Source organism: Culicoides brevitarsis, chromosome 3 (genome assembly GCF_036172545.1).
Source record: "Culicoides brevitarsis isolate CSIRO-B50_1 chromosome 3, AGI_CSIRO_Cbre_v1, whole genome shotgun sequence".
Lineage (NCBI taxonomy): Eukaryota > Metazoa > Arthropoda > Insecta > Diptera > Ceratopogonidae > Culicoides > Culicoides brevitarsis.
In genome coordinates this window covers 27,673,345-27,699,829 of record NC_087087.1, presented here as the reverse complement: position 1 = coordinate 27,699,829, position 26,485 = coordinate 27,673,345, and the positions used below count along the sequence as shown (strand labels likewise).

At 27.0% G+C, this 26,485-nt stretch overlaps 2 protein-coding genes across 3 annotated transcripts in view; one reads left to right on the top strand and one right to left on the bottom strand.

The window, feature by feature from the left end:
* LOC134835720 (developmentally-regulated protein kinase 1) overlaps positions 1–26,485 on the bottom strand; it is a 155,293-nt gene that overhangs the window by 12,120 nt on the left and 116,688 nt on the right. For both annotated transcript variants that reach the window (XR_010162220.1, XM_063850647.1), the window contains exon 2: positions 5,080–5,390. Coding sequence is in view for 1 of the 2 variants with exons in the window: in XM_063850647.1 (XP_063706717.1) it covers positions 5,080–5,390 (311 nt within the window). In the remaining variant the exon portion in view is untranslated. The remainder of the gene's footprint in view (positions 1–5,079; positions 5,391–26,485) is intronic.
* On the top strand, positions 13,898–15,836 carry LOC134833399 (estradiol 17-beta-dehydrogenase 8-like). Its single transcript, XM_063847707.1, has 3 exons — positions 13,898–13,962; positions 14,661–15,056; positions 15,569–15,836. Exons 1-3 carry the CDS (start codon positions 13,898–13,900, stop codon positions 15,834–15,836), a joined length of 729 nt encoding a protein of 242 aa, XP_063703777.1.

Here is a 26,485-nt window from a genome sequence, read left to right as displayed (position 1 = left end):
TTATTAAATTTTAAAAATGTTTGCAAATACAAATCAATTGCCATACACACAATTGATAATTGACTTGAAGATATTTTCTCATGGTATCTCTCTCCTCAAAATTCTGTTTTTATTATTTGTTGATACAATTCTCTGTCCCAACAATAAATAACACATCAATTGGCACACACACACGATATGCTTATGCAAATGAACTTAATTTAAAAGCAAATATTGTAGACTTTTGTCTAATGTTACATCTACAGCTACGACGACGACAGAGTTATGTTAAATTGGATTGTCAAATCTTATCACGTTTTGAATTCCTTTACCTACCAATACTTGCTCTGTCTCTCCCGAGGTAGAAATACATTTTGCGAGATATATATGGAGATGCGATCATAGTTTATTGTTATGTCAAAAATATTTTGGCATATTAGTATGCAACATTGACCCGGAAATTGACAATCCTTCGTTTTCTTTGGGTGTACAATGTAAAAAGGACTTTAAAATTGATTATCAAGTAAATCAAGCAGAGCTAAAATTCAATTGCTCGCAAACAATATTATTATTATTATTATTTATTGTGTGTGTGTTATCTCCGTTTGAATATCCTTCAACTTTTGCGTCGTTTCTTGTAGGCGTGCTTTGTGAAAAAATTGATTTTCGCAAGTTGAAAAATTCGCAAGATATTTAAAAAATTTTAAAAGTTCAAAAATTTTTATTTTTAATTTTTTTTTGTGACGCCTTTGGTTTAAAAAAAATATTTTATGTTAGAAATTTTAATTTTGCTTTCAAAAAAATAAAAAAAAATTTTTTGAAGTTTATTTTCGTCAATTAAATAATTTTTAATTAATTTAATTCAATTTTTATTTAATTTATTTTTTTTAATTGAAATTTAAAATTAATTTAATTTATTTAAATTTAATTTAAATTTATTTAATTTTTATTTTTTTTTTTTAATTTAAATTTAATATTTATTTTTCATAATTTAATTTTAATTAAATTATTTTTTTTGTTACTTAACTTAAGATAAAAGTTAAAGTCAAACTAAAAAACTTAATTTTAATCAATTTAATTTTGATTAAATTTTTTTTTTCTTAATTTTCCTTAAAAATTGTCAAATTAATTTTAAATTAAGTTGTTTAACTTAAACTTTAAAGTCAAAATTTTTTTATTCTGATTTTTTTCATTAAAATCCATAAAAAATTAAAATTTTGCATAAATTTCGTCGTCTTGCAAAACACAAAATTTTCACAATGTTACGTTCCATTGTGCAAGCCTCAGCTTTTTACTGACAACTTGACAATTTTGATACAGTTAGACGATTCCTTGTCGTCGTCGTCGTTGCCGTTTTTCGTTGTCATGCCATCACACAAAAGCATGTTTGTAGGTAAAAATCTTGAATAATGAGATTAGGGTTATCAAAAGCAAGGACGATGAGCGACATGAATATGAATATACTTATTTATTCGTTTTTCAAAGACAAAATTTGAATTCAATGAATCTTAAAAGAGTAATTGAAATTTTCGTTTCGTTTCGTTTCAACTCGAAAGATGTACAGTACACACACTTGAGTTAGTCCTTGAAGAAAGGAAATCGAATTGAGCAAACTTTAAAGGAAAAAATCCCGCTGGCTGCGTTGATGGTGCAAAAAACGATGAATAATCCGCCACTTTGGATTTTTACCCAACATGAATTTACGGATTTAGAGAATAAATTAGTTGTTAGCTAACACCTCGGTTGCTCGTCTTCCTGTTTTTTCCTGTGTGTTTGCGGTGTAAGCTTCATCTAAAATATTATTTTAGTTTTATTTTTGGAAGATATGGCCCTTGGGAGTTAGTACAACAAACACACTGTTGCTCGTTTTTTGCAAAAAGGGTTGAAAAAGTTACGTTTTAGCAATTTTTCTAAGCAAACGTGTAATTTTTTGTATGAACGTAAGGATCTTAAGTCAACTTAAGTTGTATTACGTCAATGAATCATCAGATTTTGTACAAAAATTTGTTCAAAAGTGTTAAAGAGCTATTAGCAGCTCGAAATTTTGTCGAAAAACGAACAAATTTTTATACAAAATCTGATGATTCATTGACTTAACACAACTTAAGCCGACTTAAGATCCTTACGTTCATACAAAAAATAGTTACACGTTTGATTCCTCAATGGAAGATCGTCTAACAGCCCTATTTCAGATCAAAACCATCATCATCATCATCGTGATTAGTGGAGGGTATACAACACAGACAGCCACTCACTCCGTCAAACTTTTTAAACAGAAAATTTAGAGTTTTACAATTTATGTGTGTACTGTGTGCAATAATAATAGCATCACATACGAACGCGCCGTAGATCATCACCCGACACGACACACACATAAAATAATATAACAACAAAAACAAAAAGGATTTTCTTGCTTCAGTAAAGTAATTAAAATGTGAAAATGTAGTCGTCGTACGTAAGTCACAAAAACAACACATAACAGGAAAAAAAAGATGTATACGAGAGAAGTTTTTGATTTGTGTACCACACACGTCTGTTAAAGATCTCTCCTAACTTCAAAGTCGTATGTTGTTTTGGTTAGATGTGTGATGGCTTGTGGCAAAAATTTCTCGTATACAATGTTCCTTTTGCTTGCTTGCTTGCTTGTTGTAATAATAATAATGATATTAATTGTGTGTGCATGTAGAATTTTTGAATAATGGACGTGGTCTTAATACTTTTAGGAGCAAACTCATGATGATGATAAAATAATATTTGAAGAAAATTTATGTGTAAGTACCTTTATTTACTCTTGGAGCCTCGGTGTGTGTTCAAGAGGAAATAGAGCAAGATTTTAGCAAAAGGGTAGTTCACATGAAGTGTCATGAGTCTAGTTTTATCTTCTACTTAAGCTTTTTTGACTTAGGGCTTTAAATGGAAGCTTTAAGAGGTGAAAATTCAAGACAATCGTGATAACTTTTCATACATTAATTGAACAAAATCTAATCTTTTTTTTAATTTTTATTATAAATTGTAATTTTTTCTGAGATACTTTCCCAAATTTTTAAAATTTTAATTGATAACTTCAATTTTTAGGTTTTAATTTCCAAGCGAAACTCAATAGTTTTGTCCGATGCCCGATTTTAAACTCAAAAATCCAATGGGGCAAAATAGAAAAAAAGTTAAAAATTTCATCAAAAATTACCGATTTTCGGTGTATTTTCATTATTTTTCAAGAAATTTTCAAAAAAATTTTTCAATTTTTAGTAATTTTTGTATTCAAAATCGTATTTTAACATAAAATTTTCTTTTAAAAATAATTTTTATAAAAATTATTGAATTTTTGTTTTCAAAAAAATTTTGATAGTTATTTTTTTAAAATTCATTTTTTTCAATTTTAATAAAAAAAAAATTTTTACTACACAAATATCAATGTAAGAAAGTCAAAACAACAAAAATATTCATTAAAAATCAAAAATTAATAAAAAAATTGGCATTTTGTATAAAAAAAGTATTTCAAAATTTTTTATTTTTTTTGACCCCCCCCCCCATTTTTATTTCAAAAATTTTGAACAAAACTATTGAGTTTCATTTGGAGCGGCCTAATTCAAATTTTAAAAAATTGTCTAAAGCATATAATTCATCTGATTTTTTAATTTACATCTTTTTAGATTTTTTAAAGCGTTTTTCAATGAAATTTTTATTTTTATTAACCAAAGACTTTGTTCTTTGCTCGATTTTTTTTAGCAAAGCTTTCAAAACTATGCAATGAATTTGACTTTTAAAAACAATATATAACTCAGAGTCACTCAAAGGTATCTCGTTGGTCACTCAGAAAAGAGTTTTCAGGGTTTTTCTTAATATTTCACACTTTTTTCCATTATTCGGTATAATTTTTATGTTTTAAACCTAGTTTCAGCTAAACCTGATACATAACAAAAACCCTAAATAAATTTGCGAAACTGATTTTCATTCAAATAGTTTCAAAATTTACATAGTTTCAAAGGGATTTCTTTGTTTTTCCATCAAAATTTTATTATTTTTATTTCATTTATCTCAATATTTATTAATAAATTTAAAAATCATACAGTTACCCGTATACTTCGTTCTACCCATCAACTTCTCAAAAGCATAAAATTATCCCAAAAGCATGCAATCGATTCAATTTTTAAATTAAAAAAATGAGAAATATTTTAGAAAATTCTGCTTTGAAGGTTTTCAAACAGAAAAATTCTAACGGTTGAATGAAAAGTTTTTGTTCCTTAAATTAAACTTATCATAACATCACCAGCATTTCATCGAAAAATAAATGACATGAGATTTTTTTGATAGTTTTGTGTTAGTTAAGCCTAAAGCAGTCCAAAAACCCTAAATTTAAAATTCTAGAATGAGTTTTAGTGTTTCTATGCATTTTTAGTGGGATCGGGTATGCCAAATAGGTACTTGAATATACCCAAATGCACTAAAAAATGTCTAAAATCTCGAAAGTTCGTTCAAGAATTTTAAATTTAGGGTTTTTGGACTACTTTAGGCTTAAATAACGCAAAACCATCAGAAAATCTCATGCCATTTATTTTTCGATGAAATGCTGAAATCAAGTGATGTGTGAAAAGTATATTTTTGTTGTTTTGTAGTATAAACTTCAGGGTCGAAAAAAATTTCGACTTTTACTTTTGACTTTTTAAGGCTTAATCTTTGACTTGAATAAAAGTAAAAAAAATATTTTGACTTAATAGGCTTCTTACTTTTAAGCTTAAATTTATGAAAAACAAAATTTTTTTTCGCAAAAAATTGAAAAATTTTCTGAATTAAGTCAACTGAATTGACTTAAGTCAAATCGAAATTGACTTTTACTTAAGCTTAAGTCAAAAGTCAAATTGTTTCGACTTGATTCTGTGCTTTATTTCTGTAGGTAGCTGGTAATATTTAATAAATAGATGCGCTACTCTTAATCTCCAAATAACGAGACATGCCGAAAACTTTTCCAAAAAGCATTCATGTAACTTTCTGATAACTTTGGTTTTTTCGTTGCTCAAAAATATTTCATGTACAAAATGTTCCCACATGTGATGTAATAAATACGTAGCAAAAGGGAAAAAAGACAGATAAAAAGATACTCACATATAAAGTAGTAATCATTTCCAGGTTGAAACTCCAAACCACCGGGTTGCGGTGAAAATGGCCGGAATGTAATTGTGAAATACATTAATTTTTGCGGTTTATCACAAATAGCTATAATACGTGGATTCGCATTCGTTATCCTACACGTTTCGTACTCCACTTTTGAAACGTTGTAAATAATATATTTTTCCGTTTCGTTATCAAACGTCCCGGGCTCGTACACCGGACATATAATGTGCACCTGATCAAATTCATACGCTAAATTGCCCTTATTTACATCTATTATGTGATCTGTGTTGTCTATCCTAAATCTGTAAAAAAAAAAGAAAAAAATGTTAATTAGTAAGAAAATTCTTCTGTAATGACGCTGCAACAAAAAAGGACTGTTTTTGACGTCTTTGAGATGGAAGACGTGGCAACGATTAATCATCGTTAATAGCAAACTCTAAATTTATTCATAAAGGCCTTTCAGCGAAAAAATTTTTTTTTTCTCGAAGAACAGTATTGTGTATTGATTAACCTATAACCGGTTAACATACATATTAAAAGTAATATTTCATTCTGATGTTAGGTAAATTATGTACGACACATCCATTGATGGTAATTCGACACCGTATAGAGATTGCTTTCCTATCTTCTTTCTTTTTTCGCTCCTCTATATATAGAAAAAACACGTGAAAGCTCGCATTTATCAAGAAAAAGTAACGTTTTGACCTCAAATTGGATTTCTAGATTTATTGGTCATTAAAAATTTCGTTCGGAATTTGAAAATTTGTTTTTTTTTACCACCTGACAAACAAATTAACAATCATTAACGACGTCAAAAAAAATTTTTGTTTAATAAAGATGTATTTTTTTTCGTGATTTGTTATCATCTATCCCTCATCATTCTTGGCTATTAAAAAAAATATGAAAAAATTTATCATCAAAATATTTGTCGTCCACCATTTTCATGCAAATTTTTTCATTTTTTATTAATCGTCGTTAAAAATTTCGTGTATTGTCTGACAACTAAATGAAGATGATGACACATTTTTTTACGTGTTTCAGGGGTCTGTTCTCTCTAATAAAGTGACGATGCGCGATGATTAAAAAATTTTACACGGTTTTTTTTGTGTGCCACAGAAAAAAATGATGAAGGAAGAAAAGAACAAATTTTTTTTTTCGTATCACAATACATAATGAACGAATATTAACATTTATTAAAAAATGTTGTCACTGATTGAATATTAATGAACGGAAACATGCAAGATGATTAACGATCTTTTGAGCAGTAACGGGCCAATATATATTTTTTTTTTCATTATTTTTTTTTATTTCACGTTGAAATTCGATGCCGATTTTTAGCGAGGAAGGAAAATGTTTTTCGGCGTGGGATGTTATTTATAAAATAAATCAAAAGGCTCATCAAATTACTGCCAGACTACCCGGGCGAAATCAGGTCATCACGCATTTAACGACAATTAAGAGAATTATTGATTATTTATGATGATGCAGAGGGAAATTTCTTCGAAATGAAATTAAGTAGATGAATTTATAAGGAAAAAAAATTGAATTGGAAGTAATAAGATAACTCCTCCTAAGTATGGCTCAATCAATCATATCACATGTCAGAAAAGTTACTATGTGAGTTGTTGTTTTTTTTTTCGTTCGAACGCTCCCTTGTTATATTTTTTGTTTGTGGAAAATAAGGGAAGCTTCGTCATAAAAAAATCATTAATATAAATATTTAACTAACCATAACATTCATAATCGGCAAAATTGTCAAAATAATGAAGAAAAATCGTTTTTATTATTTAAATATTTGGGAAAATTGTTTTTCTTCCTTTTTCTAGAGAAAGTGTAAGGACCTCGAAGCATTTTCTGATGACTTTATAAACGAGGAAAATTTTTCAAGGTATTGGTAAAAGTGGTAAGGAATTTAAATTTTTAATTGTTTTAAAGCAATTTTTTGGTTAATTTTAATTTTTTTTAATATTAAAATTTTTTATTTAATTTAAATATTTAAATTTATTATTTATTTATTTTAAATTTATATTAAATTTATAAAAATAATAAGTTAAATATGAAATTTATTTTTTTTTAATTTAGTTTTTTTTAAGTTTAACGAATTTTTTTTATAGAAAATATTATTAAAATTTAATTTTTATTTTTTGTTTTGTTTTTATTTAATAAAATTATATTTTAAAAAATTTTTTATTAATATTAATTTTCGTTAAAATTAAAATTTTATTCTATTTTAAAGTAGACGATTGTTTCCCAACCAATGTCCCTAAATGTTCCTTTAACAACGATTGAAGAAGCTGCGGCTATGAAAAATTCCGACAAATAAAGTTATGTTATGTTAAAATTAAAAAAAATCATTTAAATTAAAATTTTTAAATCATTTATAAAAATTTTATTTAAATTATTTTTTGTTAATAAAAATTTTTGTATTCAGAATTTTTTAATGGTAAAAAAATATTTAATTTTAATATAATATTCATAAGGTTAAAATTTCCTTTAAATCCACTTTTTCAATTAATTTTTGATAAAAATTTTCAGAAATTGCACAATTTGTAATTTTTTAAATAAAATTTAAATATTATATTTGTAAATATTTGTATATTAATCATGTTAAAATTAAATTAAAAAGTCACAATTTGTACAGTTCCTGAAAATTTTATCAATAAATAATTGAAAAAGTAAACTCAATGGAAATTTAAACATTTAATTTAATTATTTGTCAAAAATTCACCAAAAATTCAGCATTTTCTTATTTTATTGATATTTGATATTAAATATCTCTCCAGAGAATTCAAAAAAAAATTATTATGAGAAAATCAAAAACATTTTTTTAATTATTTTAATAAGAAAAAGACGTTAATGAATTTTCTCATAGAAAAATTGACCGATAACAACCCCTAACCCTTGATAAAATGCACCTCAGGCCAAAAAAAATCTAGACAAAAACTATTATATTCTCACGTTTCGAGTATCTCATAAAAATAAAAAGTCCATTAGCGCGCGTCCCTATTAGTAAAATAGCAAAACGATTCGGGATAAATGAAAATAAAAATTTAAATAACGCTCACTTCAATTTTTTTTTGCTGGCATGTGTCGAATAATTTTTGAAAAAATAAAATAAAATGCGGGAATATTGTATTACAACATCATTTGATGTATATTGCATAACCGTCGAAATATTAAAATTTATTTTTTTTATTCATGGTGCGTTTAATTTTCTTGCCTGGAATTCTAACGTATACACGAGGTTAATTATTACTAAGAGGGCGAAAAATAAAATTACCCCTCTATTTATTTATTAATATTATTATTATATTTTAATCATAATTTTTTGTCGTACAGAAGCAATGTACAAAAAAAAATATGACAAATTCATCAAATTGACAAGGTATCGAGTCGAGTGTGTTTCAACGCATGAACGATTTATAAGGAAAATTACATTTTTTTTTGAAGGGAAACATATTTATGCTTATTAAATTTTCAAGTGCATTTTGTGTTATTTTTTTCTCCTTGTAAATACACAGCCCTCCTACTTTTCTTTTGATCCACGGAAAATAGGTCGCTTGGCAACCAGGCTCGTTAATCTTCGAGAGGGCATGTGAAAAAGTGAGGAGCTCCCATCTACCGCGTGGTATTTTTTTTTTGCTTACATATTTTAGGGAAATTTTTGTGTCTGACGTTGCGTATGAAGATTTTTATCCTATTATTAATGTTATATAATGAAAAATAATACTGTTTCTAAGACATTGTCGTCTTCGTCATTTCATCATCGTCAATATCAATGACAAGACAAGAGTTTATCTCGAAGACACTTCAATGTGCCATTATTATATTCTATTCAATTTTTTTCCTTTTCTATTTTTTTTTCATATCAAACAATATCATTATTACATGCGTGACTTTGAGATATGAGATACACAACAACAACAACAAAAAAAGAAGCATATCATTCTCATATATTTCTCGTTGCTCAACTTTTTTTATTTTCGGGGATGGAATATATATATAATAAAATCAATAGAATCTAATAAGATCTCATGATGATGTTTATACAATTACAATTAATTTATGGTGTTGTGTCGAATTCTCGGGAAAAGTTTTTTTTACCGCATTTCGAGGAAAAAATGCGGTTATAAATGGGATGGAAGTCTTTTGAAATGTCAGCTGGGTCGAAAATTTTTAAAATATTCTTGAAAGAGCGAAAAATTTGTGTTTCAAAAAGTTTTGCCCAGTGCACATTTTGAATTTTGGACCCAGTGAACATTCTCAAGTTTTGGTTTTATACCACTTTACAATAATTTAAAAATTTTTACCCAGTGCACATTTTGAATTTTGGACCCAGTGAACATTCTCAAGTTTAGGTTCTATTTAACTTCACAGTAATTAAAAATTTTTACCCAGTGCATATTTTCAAATTCGTTCTATAGCGCATTTTTAAAATTTTTGACCCAAAGCAAATTCTCAATTTTTTTTTAACTGCACATTATATAAATTTTTACCCAGTGCATATTTCCCTATTTTTTCTACTGAAAAAATTTTAAATTTAAAAAAAAAAATAAAAATTTTTGACCCAAAAGAAATTCTCAGTTTATATTAACTCAATATTATTTTAATAATTAACCCAACGCATATTTTCCAAATTTTTCCCACTGTATATTTTTTTAAAGTTTTTCATTAAAATTTATATTAATCATTAAAAATTTTATTAGTTCGCTCAATTGCAATTTTTTAAGTTTCTGACCTAAAACACATTCTTAAAATACACTTAACTGCACATTGTTTAATTTTTGACCCAGTGCACATTTTAAAATTTAATTCAATGAAGATTTTTTCAAATGAAGAACAAATTTTAGATTTTTGACCCATTAAACATTCTAAAATTGTGTCCCAATGAAAATTTTCTAAATTTTTTTGACCCAGTACACATTTCAAATTTTCATCCCAGTGCACATTTTTTTTACTTGAAAAATGCGCTAAAAGAAAAAATTCAATAAAAACGAAAACTTTCTCAACTTCTTATATACATAAAAAGTCGCGATCGTCATGACAATTTGCTTTTTCCTTTCAGAGGAAGAGAGAGGAGGAGAATTTAATGTAATTAAGGACCCGATTTGAATACATTTTTTGCGCATTTCAAGGACTTTTGCGCTAATGAAGTGATTCTAATTAATCCAAACCAAGCATTTTAAAACATTTTTTTTCTTCGCTTCTTATAAAAAAATAAAAATACTTAGAAGCAAAAAAAAAAAATAAATAACAGAAATGACAACGAATGACATAAAAATCTAGGCATGTCTTGATTCATTTGTAGCGAGATGTGTTGCGATAACAAAAGTTACACGAGTACGAGTAAAAATTAAAACAAATGAGAAAAATCACGAAAGACAAAACGATTGAAGAAAAAAAAAATAAGAGACTAATCTCAAATCAATGACATTTGTTTTCTATCACTTTAGTGCCTCTTGCTCTTTTTTTATTATTATTTTCTTGTCTTTTCTCTGTGTTTGGTATTTTGTGACGAAGACATGCATCAGATACTAGTAGGGCGCTTCGACGTTATGAGTTTGAATTGAATTCGTGAAAAAGTGACTTTCTTACATGTTAATGTTATTTTTTTCATTTCCTTTTATTTCGTTTGTCGTTTTATTTATACTATTAGTTTAGAATCTCGTTGCTGATTTGTCGTGTTCTTCACTCGTCGTCATGTTTAATGTTTATGGAGAAAGAGAGCAACGTTTTGTACATATGAGAGAATGATTTAATTTAAAATGTATCGAATGTATGTTTATTCGCTCGCTTCATAAATTATTTAATACCATAAATCGAACATATAAACTGGAATAAATTCCACTAAACGTTTGTGATCTACGTTCCGTATGCTGCAAAAATAAATACTAAATGCAAGGAGATTGGATTGCAATGGCATCGGAGCAAAACTAATAGGAGCAAATAACATTATCATGATGTGTGCACGGCAAACGGCGACAACGGTGCAAATAGTCATGTTTTAATGAGTAAAATACATGTGACTTTTGGTGTAAATCATACATCATCATCATCATCAGGCAGCAGCTACAGTTTCAGAAGTATGCAAGGACGGAACTGGAGGGGGGGGGGCTCAGGGCATATGCCCCCCCCCCTTTTTAGCTTAAAATTACAAAAAAGACCTGAAAATTGTCAAAAATGACAGATTTCCCCCCCCCCCCCTAGGTTTCTCAGAGCCCCCGCCGCCCTTGGAAGTATGCATTGCTTGTTTTTGTTTCACTTTTTCGAAATGAAAAGAAATGACAACAAATTGACGAGACACTATAAAAAACATAAAACGACGACGACGACGACTGGCGTGTATGTGGAAAGAAAGGAAGGAATATAAATGAGAAAAAATAACAAATAAATAGCATGATGTTTGTCATTTCAACTATCAGAAGTCATTGAATTGAAAAAAAATTGTGTTATGTGTTGAATAATGGTGTCTCTCGTTTCGTTTCTTCGTTGTCACACACAAACGCCTTTCTTTACTTTGTACTTTTTTTTTCCTTTCTAGCTGCCAACTTTAGAAATTTGTTTGCGTTGTAAATTGAGTTGTGATGGAATTATAAGGGCTTCGTGGCATCTCGTGGCGCCCGTTTTTCAATATTTTCTTTCCATTAAGCAAAATTTTCACCATTTTTTGACAAGATTCAACTCACATGAGTGGAGCTGTCTGCCATCGCAAGCCATAATATTCACAGGTAATATTGCACATATTCGTTCAAGTGAAAATCTTTTTAATTAAGAGCGACTCAGGAAATTCTCTCGTTCGTTACGTTTTACTTTTTTTTTTTATTAAATGAAAAAAGGTACAGAGAGAAATAAATTTGCCGGAGTCGAGAATGCAGTAAAGTAAACTGGTTTGAAGCATGTCATTCAATCAATGTGTGAATTATTTCATTTTTCCCTCGTTTCAGCTGCAAACTTATATAACACATGTGTGTGATGTTATAAAATGCGAAATAAATAAACAGTAACTATGTGTGCTTTGGTCATAAAATTGATGCTTTTCTCAGAAAATGTTTTAATTAATGCGAACCGTTTGGTTTTTTTTTCTATTTTTCTCTATGGGAATGTCAAGAGAAATATTTCATGAAAAGATTTTTCTTCGTCAGTCGTGTCAATTTTTTTTTGTAAGGACAGTTATTTATTTTTTTTTGATAGAAAATGCATAAACATGTCGCTTGATTTTAATAAAAAAGGAAATTATTTTAGTTTTATATTATGGAAGATTTTCTAAAAAAAAATTTAATTATTTTTATTTTGTTTTAAATTTTAATTTATTTTAAAATTTTCATTATTTAATTAAGTTATCAATTTTTGTTTAACTTATTATTATTTATTTTTAATTTTTAACTAATTTTTTAATGTTGAATTTAATTTTAAATTTTTATTTAACTTTTTTGGTTAATTTTATTTATTTTTTAAATTATTCAATTAATTTTTAATTTTTTATTTATTTTTTTTTATTATTTTACTATTTATGATTTAATTTAATTGTAAGTTAATGGTTATTTATTTTATTAAAATTAAATTATTAATTATTTGCTTAAATTTGTTATTTATTTCATTTTATTTTTTTATTTTAATCTTCAAATTTTTAAATATCTTTAAAATATTTTGAGAAAATTCTTAATTTTTTTCTCCATTAAAAATTATGTGAATATTTATTAATTTTTCAAAAATTTGTTCAAAAATTTGGAATAATTAAATTTTTATTTTTTATTTGTTCAATTTATTTAATATCTATTAGGTATTTTATTTTTTTTATTTTATTTTAATTTTTTTTATTTAATTAAATTTAATTTTTTTTTATTTTTCTTAAAATTTAATTAATTTATTTTTTTTAATTTTTTTTCTTAAATTTATTTAATTATTTCTTTTTTTTAATTAATTTAATTTAACTTTTTTATTATGAATATTGCAAATCATTAAAAATATGTTAAATATTTGAAACTCTGTAAGATGCAATTTTTTTCGAAAATTTATTTCATTTAGAAAAATAATATTTTCACCAAAAATTTCTTTTATTTAAAAAAAACATCCAATAAAATATTGAAAAAATAAACAAAACGTAACCAAAATAAATTGAAAATAAATAAAAAAAAACTCACACACAAAAAAATGTGACATTTTCCTCTATTTTATTTTTATTATTATTATTGTTATTTTATTTATCTTAGCACGAACCGCAAAGTGAGAAAAAAATTTAAAGAAAATGTTATTTTTGTTTGTCTCTTCCTCAATCATCATAAGTTACGAAAATCTTGTTGTAACAAAAAAATATTGGGTGTAAAAATCCCTTTTTTTTCATCATTTCAAATCTTTATTATTACTGAACCTTTTAACTTTTCAGCTATAAAGGTAGCTTCTGGGCGATTTTCTCGAAAATAAATTATATTTATTTTTTTTTCTTCTTCTTATAAATTCAAATTCATCGCAGCTGAGGACCTCCCACAATTTTTTTTACGAGTCATTGTCACGCGTGATTTTTTTTGCACCGGCCTTGGCCAAGTTTATTTCCTCGTCGATCGATTTGAGGGGAAATGAAAGTAAATTTTCATTATTATTTTATATTTAAGATGAGGATGATAATGAAAAAAAATAAACAAAAAAAAATTGAGAGAAAATTAAATAAATAAAAAATTAAAAATAGAATTTCTCTTGATTTTTTTTTTTTGATCGAAATTTTTATTTAAAATCTCAGTCTTTCTCGACCACTGAGTGAGTTGAATTCAAAAAAAAAAAAAATCTTTTGTAAATTAAGAAATATTTTTAAAAAATGGTGTTTGGAACTCTAGCGTTAGTAACTGGAGCTGGGAGTGGAATTGGTCGTGCAGTATGCCGGTAAATTTAAAAAATTATTGCATTGCAGTCGGATCTGTGGTGTTAAATTAATGATTATCTCCACAACACTCGAACGCTATTCATTTATTTGTTTGTTTGTTGTTTTAAAGGAGTGTCAAGTTCGTACATTACACGCTCGTTCAATCTAATTTTTTTTCTCGTTCGTTGTTGTTATTCTTAGTTACGCGGCCTAATGTAAGCCCCGCGCATTAAATGGCTTGTCCAGTGTTATTATTAAAATATTATTATTACCTTTGAGATACATTAGCATTATTACACATTTATTATTAAAAGTGCTCGAAATAGTGAGTGTGTGTGAGTTGGGCACATGTGGGAGCGAAAACGGTGATTTTGTGATGTCAAAGCTTATTCAAATAATAAATTTTATCATTAACGTTATGAATGGGCATGTTGTCGGCGGCTACAGCGGCAGCGGCATACTAGTTGCTGCCATTAATCTAGGTCACTTTTTTTTCACGATGATGATCATTTTTTTTTTGTTCAACATGGAACGACGTGACTTGTGTTCGTTGTGAAAATGAAAAATAAAATAAAAATAGAGTAGTTTACAAGAATTTTTTTTTCTTGTTGTTTGTTTTCATCTTTGCGTCAATGCCGCAGGTTATGACATTTCTTACTTGTGTAAAAAAAAATAAAAAGAAAAAAAATTTTTAACAAAAAAACCGTAAATTCTGCAGATTATTATCGAAACAAGGCGCAACCATTATCGCGGCAGATCGCAAACTCGGCGATGCTGAGGACACAGTAAATTCGCTCAAAAGTACGGATGCCATTGCCTTGCCCGTGGATGTCGCGCGGAGTATTTCCGTCATACAATTACTCGATGCAACAGTTAATAAGTACAAGCGCCCCCCGACTGTGGTTGTTAATTCAGCCGGCATCATCCGAGATCAGTATTTGATGAAAATGAGTGAACCGGATTTCGATGTTGTCATGGATGTCAATTTGAAAGGCACTTTTTTGATGATGCAGTATTTCGCGAGAGCTATGGTCGATTATAAGTTGCAAGGGTCAATTGTGAATTTGTCGTCGAGTGTTACGAAAACTGGACCGATTGGGCAGTCGAATTATGCGTAAGTTTGTTTATCTTTAGCTTACTAGACTTTGTTAAGAAAAAATTACCTTTAGCTATTATTCTGCTATTTTGAGGTATGCAATGAACATTACATATCATTTTAGCGATTTTCTAAGGGTTTCAAGTTATATTTTTGAAATTTCATAGCACAGAAACCTTCTTTAAACTTAAATTAAGACATTACAAAAAACTGCTTGAAGATTCGTGAATCAGAACTTGAGTTATTGCATTTCAAAGTTTGTATGAATATCGTATGGGTTTCATACAAATTTTGAAATGCTATAACTCAAGTCTTGCTTCACGAATTTCTTTCAAAATTTTTGTAACGCGTCCATTTCAGCTCTCAGAAGGTTTCTATGCTATAGACTTTCAAAAAACAATTTGAATCACTGAGAAAATCGCTAAAATGACATGTAATGTTCATTGCATACCTCAAAGTAGTAAAGAAGAATTTTTATTTGTAATTTATTTAAAAATTTTTTTTTTTGTATTTTAATTTACTTTTTCCAGCGCATCCAAAGCCGGCGTCGAAGCTCTAACCCGTGTCGGCGCAAAAGAATTTGCCAAATTCAATATTCGCTGCAACGTAGTGATCCCCGGATTTATCGATACCCCCATCATTCGCGATGCCCCCGAAGAAGCCAAAAAGGCATTCTTAGAACATTGCGCCCTAAAACGCTTCGGAACACCCGAAGAAGTCGCCGAAGTAATTGCATTTATCGTGTCTGACAAAGCCAGTTACATAAATGGAGCAAGCATCGAGGTCAATGGTGGCTAAAAAAAAAATGCTTGCGTAACACCTCTTCGGCGCACAGTGAGGAACATCATGCATTTAACATTAAACAACGTCACTTCACTTCAACTTCGTGATTAATTAATTATCATCCCGCGTGTTTAGTTGCCAAAATAATCGTAAAAAAAAATAAAGAGAGATACATTACTGAGTTAACCCCTTTTGTTGTTGTTGTACAGAAGAACCTTGAACTTTTTTTGTTGTATTGCTTAATGTGCTTTTGTCTTGTCTTGACGTCCGAATCCGTTAACGGTATAGAAATATTTACAGGTAAAGGTCGAACATGCAGATAGTAATTGACACGACTTTCGTGTTAATGTCAAAAATATTATCAATTTCAGCATTTTTTTTGTGTCTCAGATCGTTTGAGGCAATAACTGACCAATTTGTAGTGAAAAAAAAAGTTCATAGAGAATTTTTTTTTACCACATTTCGAAGAAAAAATGTGGTATTAAACTCGATTTGAGGTCCGTGAGTGTCATCTGTGCCGCCAAAATTTTTTTAAAATAAAACCTTAAAACTTGAAATTGGTGACCCTGAAGGTCTATGGATAGTGCCTTTGATTGTGAGGTGTATGGAATTGTTAAATGACCATGAGGAGTACAAAAATGTAAAGTGAGGAGTACAAAATTGTGAAATAAGTTCATTTCAATGGGAAAACTCGTAAAAGCTGATAATGAGTTAGAAAAATTGAAGTGAGGAGTAAGAAATTGTGAATTGAGGAGTACGAAAATTTTAAATGAGGAGTACAAAATTGTGAAATAAGTTCATTTCAATGGGAAAACTCGTTAAAGCTGATAATAAGTTAGAAAAATTGAAATGAGGAGTAAGAAATTGTGGATTGAGGAGTACGAAAATGTAAAATGAGGAGTACAAAATTGTGAAATAAATTCATTTCAATGGGAAAACTCGTTAAAGCTGATAATAAGTTAGAAAAATTGAAATGAGGAGTAAGAAATTGTGAATTGAGGAGTACGAAAATGTAAAGTGAGGAGTACAAAAAAGTGTAAATAGGTCTAGAAAATCGAAATGCGGTATAGTATGTTCTTTAGACGTCTACTTTTTCAATTTTTTTTTTCGTTAGCGCAACATTTACAAATGATGTAGAACTAACATCTATCGGCGGGTATATGGCGTGTCGCATCGTTTAAAATATTGTTGATGTCAGAACACGGCATAATTTATACGAAGGCAATAAATTTTGAATTGTCATGCTTTAGTTAATTTCCTGTGTGTAGAAAATTATGCGTGAAATTTATGAATGCTGGCCGATAATCAAGAAAATGAGCAACGAGACGATAAAAAAAAGGTACTTTTCACATCATTCCATCGTCTCGTATCTATTTGCCACCCACAACAACAAAAAAAAATTGAACATTGACAACAAAACAATCCATCAATTTGTTAGAACAGATCCCGCTAAGAGATTATTATTATTTTATGAATAAAAAAAAGCGAAGGAAATACAACAAAAAGTTCATTCAAGCAAAATCTATATCGGTCGTACGGTAAAAACGTTGGGTAAATGAGTTTGCGATACCATTCACGAACTCGCATACGGAAAAAATGAGCGACCAAGGCAACAGGACATGCGCATTTTCATATTTCGTGTCTTGGAAATATTAATATTTCGGCTTTTTTCCTGCCTTCTTCCTCCGTCGTCGTCGTCGTGAATGGCATTTAATGGTGTTCGTCACTGTTTTTTTTTTCAAATCAACGAAGGCAAGTACTCGAAATCATCGATACACCGGGAATATGAGTGAAGGTGGGTAATTTTTCGGCATTTTATCGTTTGTTCGTTGCTGGATTTTTATTGTTATTATTTTAACTTTTTGTTGTTGTTTTATTTAGGAACACCTTTATAAGGTACTTTTATTGGGTGTCTCACTGCAGTAAAATAATCGTTTAATTTTTATTGCGATGAGTATTTAATAGTCGTGATTGCTGTAATAAACATACTGCCGTTTGTCGATAAACGAGTGAAAAGGAAAGAGAGAGAGACAAACGAGAGAAAATGGGAAAAGTGAAAAACTTTTGGAAATGGAAAAGTTTTGCGCGCGATTAGAAGACGTTTATTGCGATTCTTTTACAATGATTAGAAGTTTTCGATCGATTTAAAGAAATTTATGTAATTTTTCGGTAATTTCTAATTTGTTTTAAAGACTTTTCATGGTTTTTCATGTGTCTTTAATGTTTTCGTGAAAATTAAATTCACAAATAATTTTTAAATAATTATTAATAAAAAAATATCTAAATATAATTTAAAATAATGGATCTTCAAAAAAATTATACTAAATTTTAATTTAAAATTCATTTATTTTATTTTAATTTAATTAATTTTATTTTAATTTAATATAAATATTTAATTTTTTTTAAATTTATATTTATTGTTGGTATAATTTTAAAATATCAAAAAATATAATAATTTAAAAAAAAATCCTCAAAAAAGATGAAAATGAAATATTTTTGACTTAAAATTCATAAAATGCTTAAAAATATTTTTTTTAAATTCGATTGAATATTTTTTTAATAATTTAAAATTTAATTTAAAGCTTCCAAATTTTTGCCCAAATTAAAAAAAAAATATTACAAAAATTAAATAAATTAAATTTAAAAAAATTAATTAATTAATTAATAAAGTAAAAAGTTGTTCATTTAATTTATTTTTCTAAACTTTAAAAATGGGCAAAATTTTGTATTTTTTTTTTAAATCATAATTTATTATAATAATTTAAAAAAATATTAATTAAATATTATATTAAGCGTGTTTTTTAAAAAATTATTTAAAAAAAAATCTAAAATCAAACCTAAAATTTAAAAATTTTAAAGAAAGTTAAATTTGTAACTTTATTCAAATGATTTTTTTTATGTTTAAATATATAAAATAATTATAAAATATAAATTTTTAATTAAATTAATTTAATAAATTTAGATTAACTTAATTTTTATTAAAAAATATTTTTATAATTATTTTTTTTATTTATTTATTTTTAAATTATTTTTTTTATTTAAAAAAAAAATAAATAGTGGTAAATCTCAAAGAACTATGAGGTTTAACAAACAAATCTCAGTCATCAAAAGCCATCAAAAATTACGTCAAATGCCAAACAAGATATAGCTGTATTCGTACTGCGTACGTCCAACTTGACCGCATTTCAGATGTTAATATTTGATCGATATATGTCTAATAAATTTATATTCAATTAATTTAAATTTCGGGTGAATTCCTGATATTTTTGACTCGAAGGCTTGAGCTCAACTCTGATTGGTTGAAATAAAAATCTTGGAGACTTGAGCTCAGCTCTCATGGAGAGATTTAAGGGCTTGAGCTCAACTCTGATTGGCTGAAATTTGAAGCTTAATGGATGAATCTCAAATCTCATTGGTTGATATTTTTGACTCGAAGGCTTGAGCTCAACTCTGATTGGCTGAAATTTGAAGCTTAATGGATGAAGCTCAATTCTCATTGGTTGATATTTTTGACTCGAAGGCTTGAGCTCAACTCTGATTGGTTGAAATAAAAATTCCGGCCACACATGACGTACGACATCTCCAGCATAATACCGCATTTTCCTTCGAAATGCGGTAAAAAACGAAAAAATCAAAGGAAAGGCGACTTAACAACTCATTAATTCCCACTCAAACATCCCTTTCTTTGCTCAATTATTCATTACTTCCCTATTACATTCCTGCCAAAATACACAGACAGGATAACTATAACAATAATAAGCACAACAACAAATAGACACAGACATACTTCACGACTCCGTTACTTGAGTAAATGGCAAGAAAAACAAAAGAAAAATTAAGTATCTACTCATTTCTTTTATCAACATTTTACGCTTATTTTTTTTTTTTTTTTTGGGAATGTCAAAGTAAATATTTGCCTTTCCTTTATGCATCATGTGAACATTTGTTGCCGTTTTATTTTTTTTTATTTTTCAACCTTTCAAGCAGCTTTCGGAGAAATTCATATGTAAGAAGCATAAAAAAAATGAAATAATAAAATTGCTAATGACAAAATCAAACATGCCAGGCACAGTACTTGAAATGGTGGATATATGGTTGAGAGATGACTGAAGTAGCAGAAAGGCAGAAAGAAGCAGGAAAAATAACAACAACAACGACGACGATGTTGAAAACGAAGAAAGAGAACTGAAATTTAAATAAACAAATGAGCAAGTCACGCGACTCGTGACATAATTATTGCACTATGCACTGGGTAAATAATTGTCCTCCTTCCTCATGTATGCTCACATGCACTCTTTTTTATAACAATAATTGCAGCAGTAGCTACTTTTTTTTACTCAATTCGTTCTTTTGCTTTTTTTTCATTCCTTCTTCTTCTTACAACCTATATAATTAACAAAACATGAGTGAGTTACTTAACTCTTTTTTTTTCGATATTCTTGAATGCATCAAGTGCCGAGTCGAATGAAGAATTTTTCTATGATATCAAAAATCTCGACTTTGGTTTGTTCTTCACGTCATCCACTCAAGTGAAGGCAAAAAAAAAAAAATACAATTTAATAAAAAAAAAAAATAGAAACAACAACTAAATTCATTCAATTATTTGTTTTCCTTTGAAAATTTAATTAAAAATGCAAATAAGTTCTCGAGACGACGGTAAATAAACGTCGCTTTCAATCAAATACTTCACGTTATCATTGCACTAAAAAATAAAATTGTCATGCATTTGCTAATGCACTAATTAATGATTTTTTTTGCTATTTATTTATTTTATCCATCCATCATCCATCGTGCAGTTATTTTTGTGCAATATTTACCTCCAACAAATTCAATTAGTTCAAATTGACGAGGAATGAATGCGATTGACATCATTATTACTATAATTAGTTGCTATGTTGGTTTGAATTTTTGAGTGAATTTTGATAATTTACTCGAAAATAGCGAAAACTTAAAAAAAAAGTGTGGTTTATTATTTTTTTTAAGATTAATAAAATTTTTTATGTATTTAAAATAATATTTAAAAATTATCTTTATTTATTTAAAATAATTATTTTAAATTTATTTAAATCATTAAATTTTTAATTAATATTTCAATATATTCTTTTCTTTAGAAATTTCTTTAAAAGAAATAAGGATTTCTTTTAAAAAAATGTAAAAAAAAATAAATTTATAAATTATTTAAAAAAAACTTGTTGAAAGTGTTAAAAATTAAAATGTTCAAAATAAATATTTTTTTCACAAAAAAAATAAATGTTGAATAATTAAAATAATGAAAGAAAAATAAAAAAAAAATTATGAATAATTAAAAAAAATAATAAAAAACAAATAAATTTAATTCAATAAATAAATTTAGTTAAATAAAAAAATAATTATTAATTAAATATAAAAAAAAATATTAACTATTTTTTTAAATAAAAATTAAATTAATTATTTAAAAATTTAAGTAACCTTAAAAAAAAATAAAAAAAAAAAAAAAAAAAAAAAAAAAAAATAGAATATAAAATTAAATATATAAATTAAAATTATTTTTTAATTTAAATTGAAATAATTTTAACTAAGCATTTTAAGAATTTTAATTAAATAAAAGTTAAATATTTTATTTATAATTATTTATTTTATTATATTAATTTTATTTAAATAATTATAATTTTTTTTAATTATATTTAATTCCAATTTTTATATATTTTTATTTTTTATTTTAATTTATTTATTTTTTAAAGAACTATTAAAAATTTAACGAAAATCTAAAACATATTTTCATGAAAATTCTATTAATTAATTAATTAATTAAAAAAAATATTTTTTTTCGATTTTTATTTAGTGAAATAAAAAAAAAACTGAAAGTCTCTTAAATATTCCCACCTTCATCATCAAATAAATTCATCATTGGCGCTCATTAGTCAATTTAGTCGTTGTTGATTCATTCCCTTTGATATGATATTATTTATTTTTTTAAATGTTTCTTTTTATATTTTTTTTTTCTTTTACTTTTCCTGTGTACTTTATTATTTTTTATTTTATATTATTATTAAAATTAAAATAAAACGATATTATTTCTCTTTTTTTCTTTCCTTCTCCTTTTTTAAATAAAAATAAAACTTCATAATAATAATGAGTTGTGTTGTGTACTGAATAAAGTCCCTCATTTGATTTCATTACAACAACAACAACAACAAAATATTCGTTTTGTTTGTTTGTTTGTTAAAGCTTCATTACCGCTTTGGATTAATTGCATACAAAAACGTGATTAATAGAAAAGCACGAATTGAGAAATGGAATGAAATCAAATAATAAAAAAAATACAAAAAAAAAAGTTAAAAGAAAAAAAATCTCGTACAAACAAACGACAGAAAAAAAAGAGAAAAAAATAAAATATTTCTTTTATTGACTAATTATTATGCTGAATGCCGTTTTTTGTAGCAATGTTGTGCTATATCCGAGACTCTTTAAATACACTTCTTGTTAAAAATGTTTTTTTCTTTTTTTTTCCGCGCGGTGCTTTCCTCAAAAAAAAAAGGAAAAAAACGGTCGTTCTTGTAAATCTTTGTTCTGTCGTGGTATTCGTCGTCGTTGTCGTCGTCATGATAGGAAATTTAGTAGTAGCTGATGTTGATGATGAGGATACAAGATCACAAGAGAGAAAAAAACATTTTTTTTAATTAAATAAAGTGACCGTTTTGGAAAATTGTTTCGTTTCGTTTTTTTTTTTTATTAAAAACATACGGAAATAAATGGCAGGTTAAAAGGTGTAGTTAGTTAGTTAAATGATATTGAATTGATACACCAAAGGAGGTCATTTATCATCAACTTGATTAAAGTTGTAGGAGGTAACTGAGAGAGACGAGAAAAAAAATTAGAAGACATTAAAATGTATTTACAAACAAGGAAAGAAAGACATCAAATGGGGATTTTTTTGCCTTTTTTCCTTCTTGTATGTGTTTAAAAATAGGAAAATGTTTGCCTTTTTTGTGTCATGTCGCAAAATATAGGGATTCTCGGAAGAAGGGATCCCCTTTTTTTCATATATATTATTAAAAATATATATTAAAAGCTTTCTTTTGTCGTCATCGTTGTTGTTGTTGTATTATTTAAATATATTGACGGAAGTACATGCAAGAAGATTAAGTTGCCCGATACCATTAAAATTTTCTGCTAAAACTAATCTAATCATATTTTATTGATTTTTCTCCATTTTTATTTTTTTTTTTCGTTGAGCTTCGGACGATTTATTTATGGGAAAGGTAATTTTTCTTTTCTTTTTTTTTCTATTATGTCTTATTATTAATAATAAATACATAGAATGGAATAAAAGTAAAAAGGCCGAAACAAAATTCGCCATAGTCTTTCATAATAATAAAAATAATAATCTCTTAAGCGTCACCACCACCATCATGATTATTATTTTCTATTTTATTATTCCATAGAATTTTTCCTTAAAGCGGTTGTCGTCGTCGCTTTTGCCTTTGTTTGAATCAGACATTCATACAAATTCATTGTGTGTCAAATGCAGAGCAATAACTAGCTCGTGTAGAGACACAGGTTAAAAGATAATCTACTTCAATATAATAAACAATTAAATTGATATATAATGGCAATTTATATATAAAGTTGTTAATACTTTCCTTCTTTTTCATTTTATTCCATTAATAATTCACACATATTGAAGCTGCTGCAAAGAACGGAATTAAACGGGAGGATTTTATTGGATGCGGTCCGTGGTAAAGTTTCAGAAATTCACGAAAATTCATTTGATGGGATGCCACTTGTGGCGCGTCTCAAGGGACTAAGTAACAAAAAAAACGATTAAGGGGGGAATTTTATTAGGAGTGACCTGAAAATTGAACCTTTTTAACTTTTGATTGCTTCGTGGAGCAGAAAATGGCAAAAAATAAGGTAAGTCTATTTTTAATGGATTACTTTTCTTGTAATTTTAGGAAACTCACAAAAAGTACTGAACGAAGTACTTGGATAGAAGAAAATGATAAAAACGAATTTTTAATGATTCCAATTAATTCAAACCAAGCAAAAAAAAATTTTTTTCAGCTTAACAAGTTAGAGCATTAGACAATTTTTGATAAATTTAGAATTTTTTATCAAATTTAGGCCGTTCCAAATAAAAATCAAAAATAAAGTTCGATGCCCCATTTTAAAAGTCGAAAATCCAATGGGGCAAAATAAAAAAAAAGTTAAAAATTTAACCAAAAATTACCGTTTTTGGGTGTATTTTCATAATTTTTCAAGAAAATTTCCAAAAAATTTTCAATTTATTCTAATTTTTGTTTTGGAAATCATAAATATTTTATCATAAATTTTCTTCTCTAAAAATCTTCCATAAAATTTATTAAATTTTTTGACAGTTATTTTTTATGAAATTTTTTAATATGAAACCTATTTTGAATAAGCAAATTTCAAAATGAATAGTAAACAAATGTCAAAAATATTATTTAACGCTCAAAAATTGATAAAATTTTGTGATTTGGTATGAAATAGTATTTCACTTTTTTTTTATTTTGTCCCCCCCCCATTTTATTTTAAAAAATTTTGGACTTTATTTTTGATTTTTATTTGGAGCGGCCTTAAAAGTAAATCTTAAGTATTCAGAAAAATTCTATTTTTTTTATTAAACTAGCGTTACCCGTGGACTTCGTTCTACCAACAGGTTGAATTTTAAATCAAAAATCCGTTCTCGAAACTATGCAATCAATTTTACTTTCGCGGATCCAGAGGGCTCTCAGAAACCTCAGGGGGGGCAAATTTATAATTTTTGTCAATTTTCAGGTTTTTTTGTAATTTTTAGTACATGTTGAGCTGAAAAGGGGGGGGGCAAATTATTGCAAAATTTTTAATGAGAACTCATAGTCACTCAAATGTATCTCCTTGGTAACTCTCATAGTTTTTCTTAATTTTCCACGGTTTTTTCCATTAATTGTCCTAATTTTTCTATTCAGAAACTTTCTCTGATATGATTCTGACCTAATACAAAAATCCCCAAAAAGATTCGAGAATCAGAATTTACGTGATAGTATTTCAAAATTTGTATGAATTTTAAGTTTTAAGGCGAATAAATTTAAACTATCCATTTTTTGTCGCCTCCCCCCTCCGATTTTGTCGAAAAAATTCAGGGGGAAAAATAAAAATTAAATTAAAAAATTCAATATTTTTGAAATTTTTTTTTTCGCTTTATAGGACGTTTTCTATTGAAATGTAAAAGAATTTTTTTTTTCAAGTCACGTGACCAAAAAAAATTTTTTTTCAAAAATTTTTATTTTGTGAGATTTTTTTTGAATTTTCTTCAATTTAGGTTCAAATTTAAAAAATTATATAAGTCATTTCTTTTATTTGAAATTCAAGTCGTTTTGAGGGCAAAAGATTTTTTTGTTAAAGTTGCTTGTGAATTTCAAGTCGTTTTGAGAGCAAAAGTTTTTTTGTGAAATAAATTTTGAATTTAAATTTTTATTTACCAAATGCATGTGAATTTCAAAAAGTAAATTTTTTCAATTTAGGATTTTTTCAAATTTGTTCAAATTATATCGACAATTTCTAAAATTAAATAAATGTTTAGAATCAACGTTAAACGTTTAAAAACGTTAAAATATTACAAAGAAAAAATTCAAAAATATTTATTTTTTTATTTCCCCCCCCCCCCCTCGAGAAAATCCTCATGGGACAAAAAATGAAAATATTAAATTTATTCGCCTAATTAAAAATAAAATAAATTCGTCGATTAGAGTTGCTATTAACGATTTCAAACCTTTTTTTTTATCCAAATATGATCCAAAATGCTGTTTTTTTTTGTTCAAGTACTCACCTAAAAAAAATAAAAAAAAAATTATTAGTAAAATTTTTTATAAAACTCAATAAAAAAAATTAAATGGCGCTAAGGAACACATTTTGCTCTTTCCACACCGACTGCATCCATTCATTGCCAAAACCACATAATCATCGCATTTAATACAATAATGATACATTCGACTCAATATTATATTTTTAGCTATAAATCAATAATAAAAAAAATCGTCGTCGTCACCGCGAAACGATAACATTACGAACGATTCTAAATAATAAATATTCCATTGAATTAAATACCGTAAAGGAGAAACAGTTTAAATGCCACAATAATAATTGTTCCAAGAGAAAGAAAAAAAAGTTCCTTCTACAAAGTATGAATCAATGGCCTTTTACTCGAATATCGATTGAAAAAAAAGAAGATATGTGAAAAAAATACCTTTTCAATTAAAAATATAATAGATAGAGTTCTCCTTTTCTCTGTGTTTCTCTCGTTTTTCTCGCACGGTAGCTGGGCGATGATGCGATGGTACGAAGATGTGTTACAATATTAATTTAATAAATGTAATAAAATATGTGAATTCAATGTTGCGTATAATAAAATGTCTAGATAAATACTTTTCATTAGAGAAGTGCAGCTACGGGGGCGTACAGTTCGGAAATAAAAAGGGTGTGTGTTTGTGCATTGATAGTCCTTATAAATATTTTATTAGCTAAATATGGAACTTTGTGAATTTCTGGATTTTCATCCGAAAAACATTTAAATTGAAAATTCCTTTGTTTTGTTTCGTTTTGTTGCGAAAATTGTTTCGTTAAATTGTTACAAAATTTCACATGTGACTTTTACTCTGATTTTCCCCAAAATAAAATAAATTTTC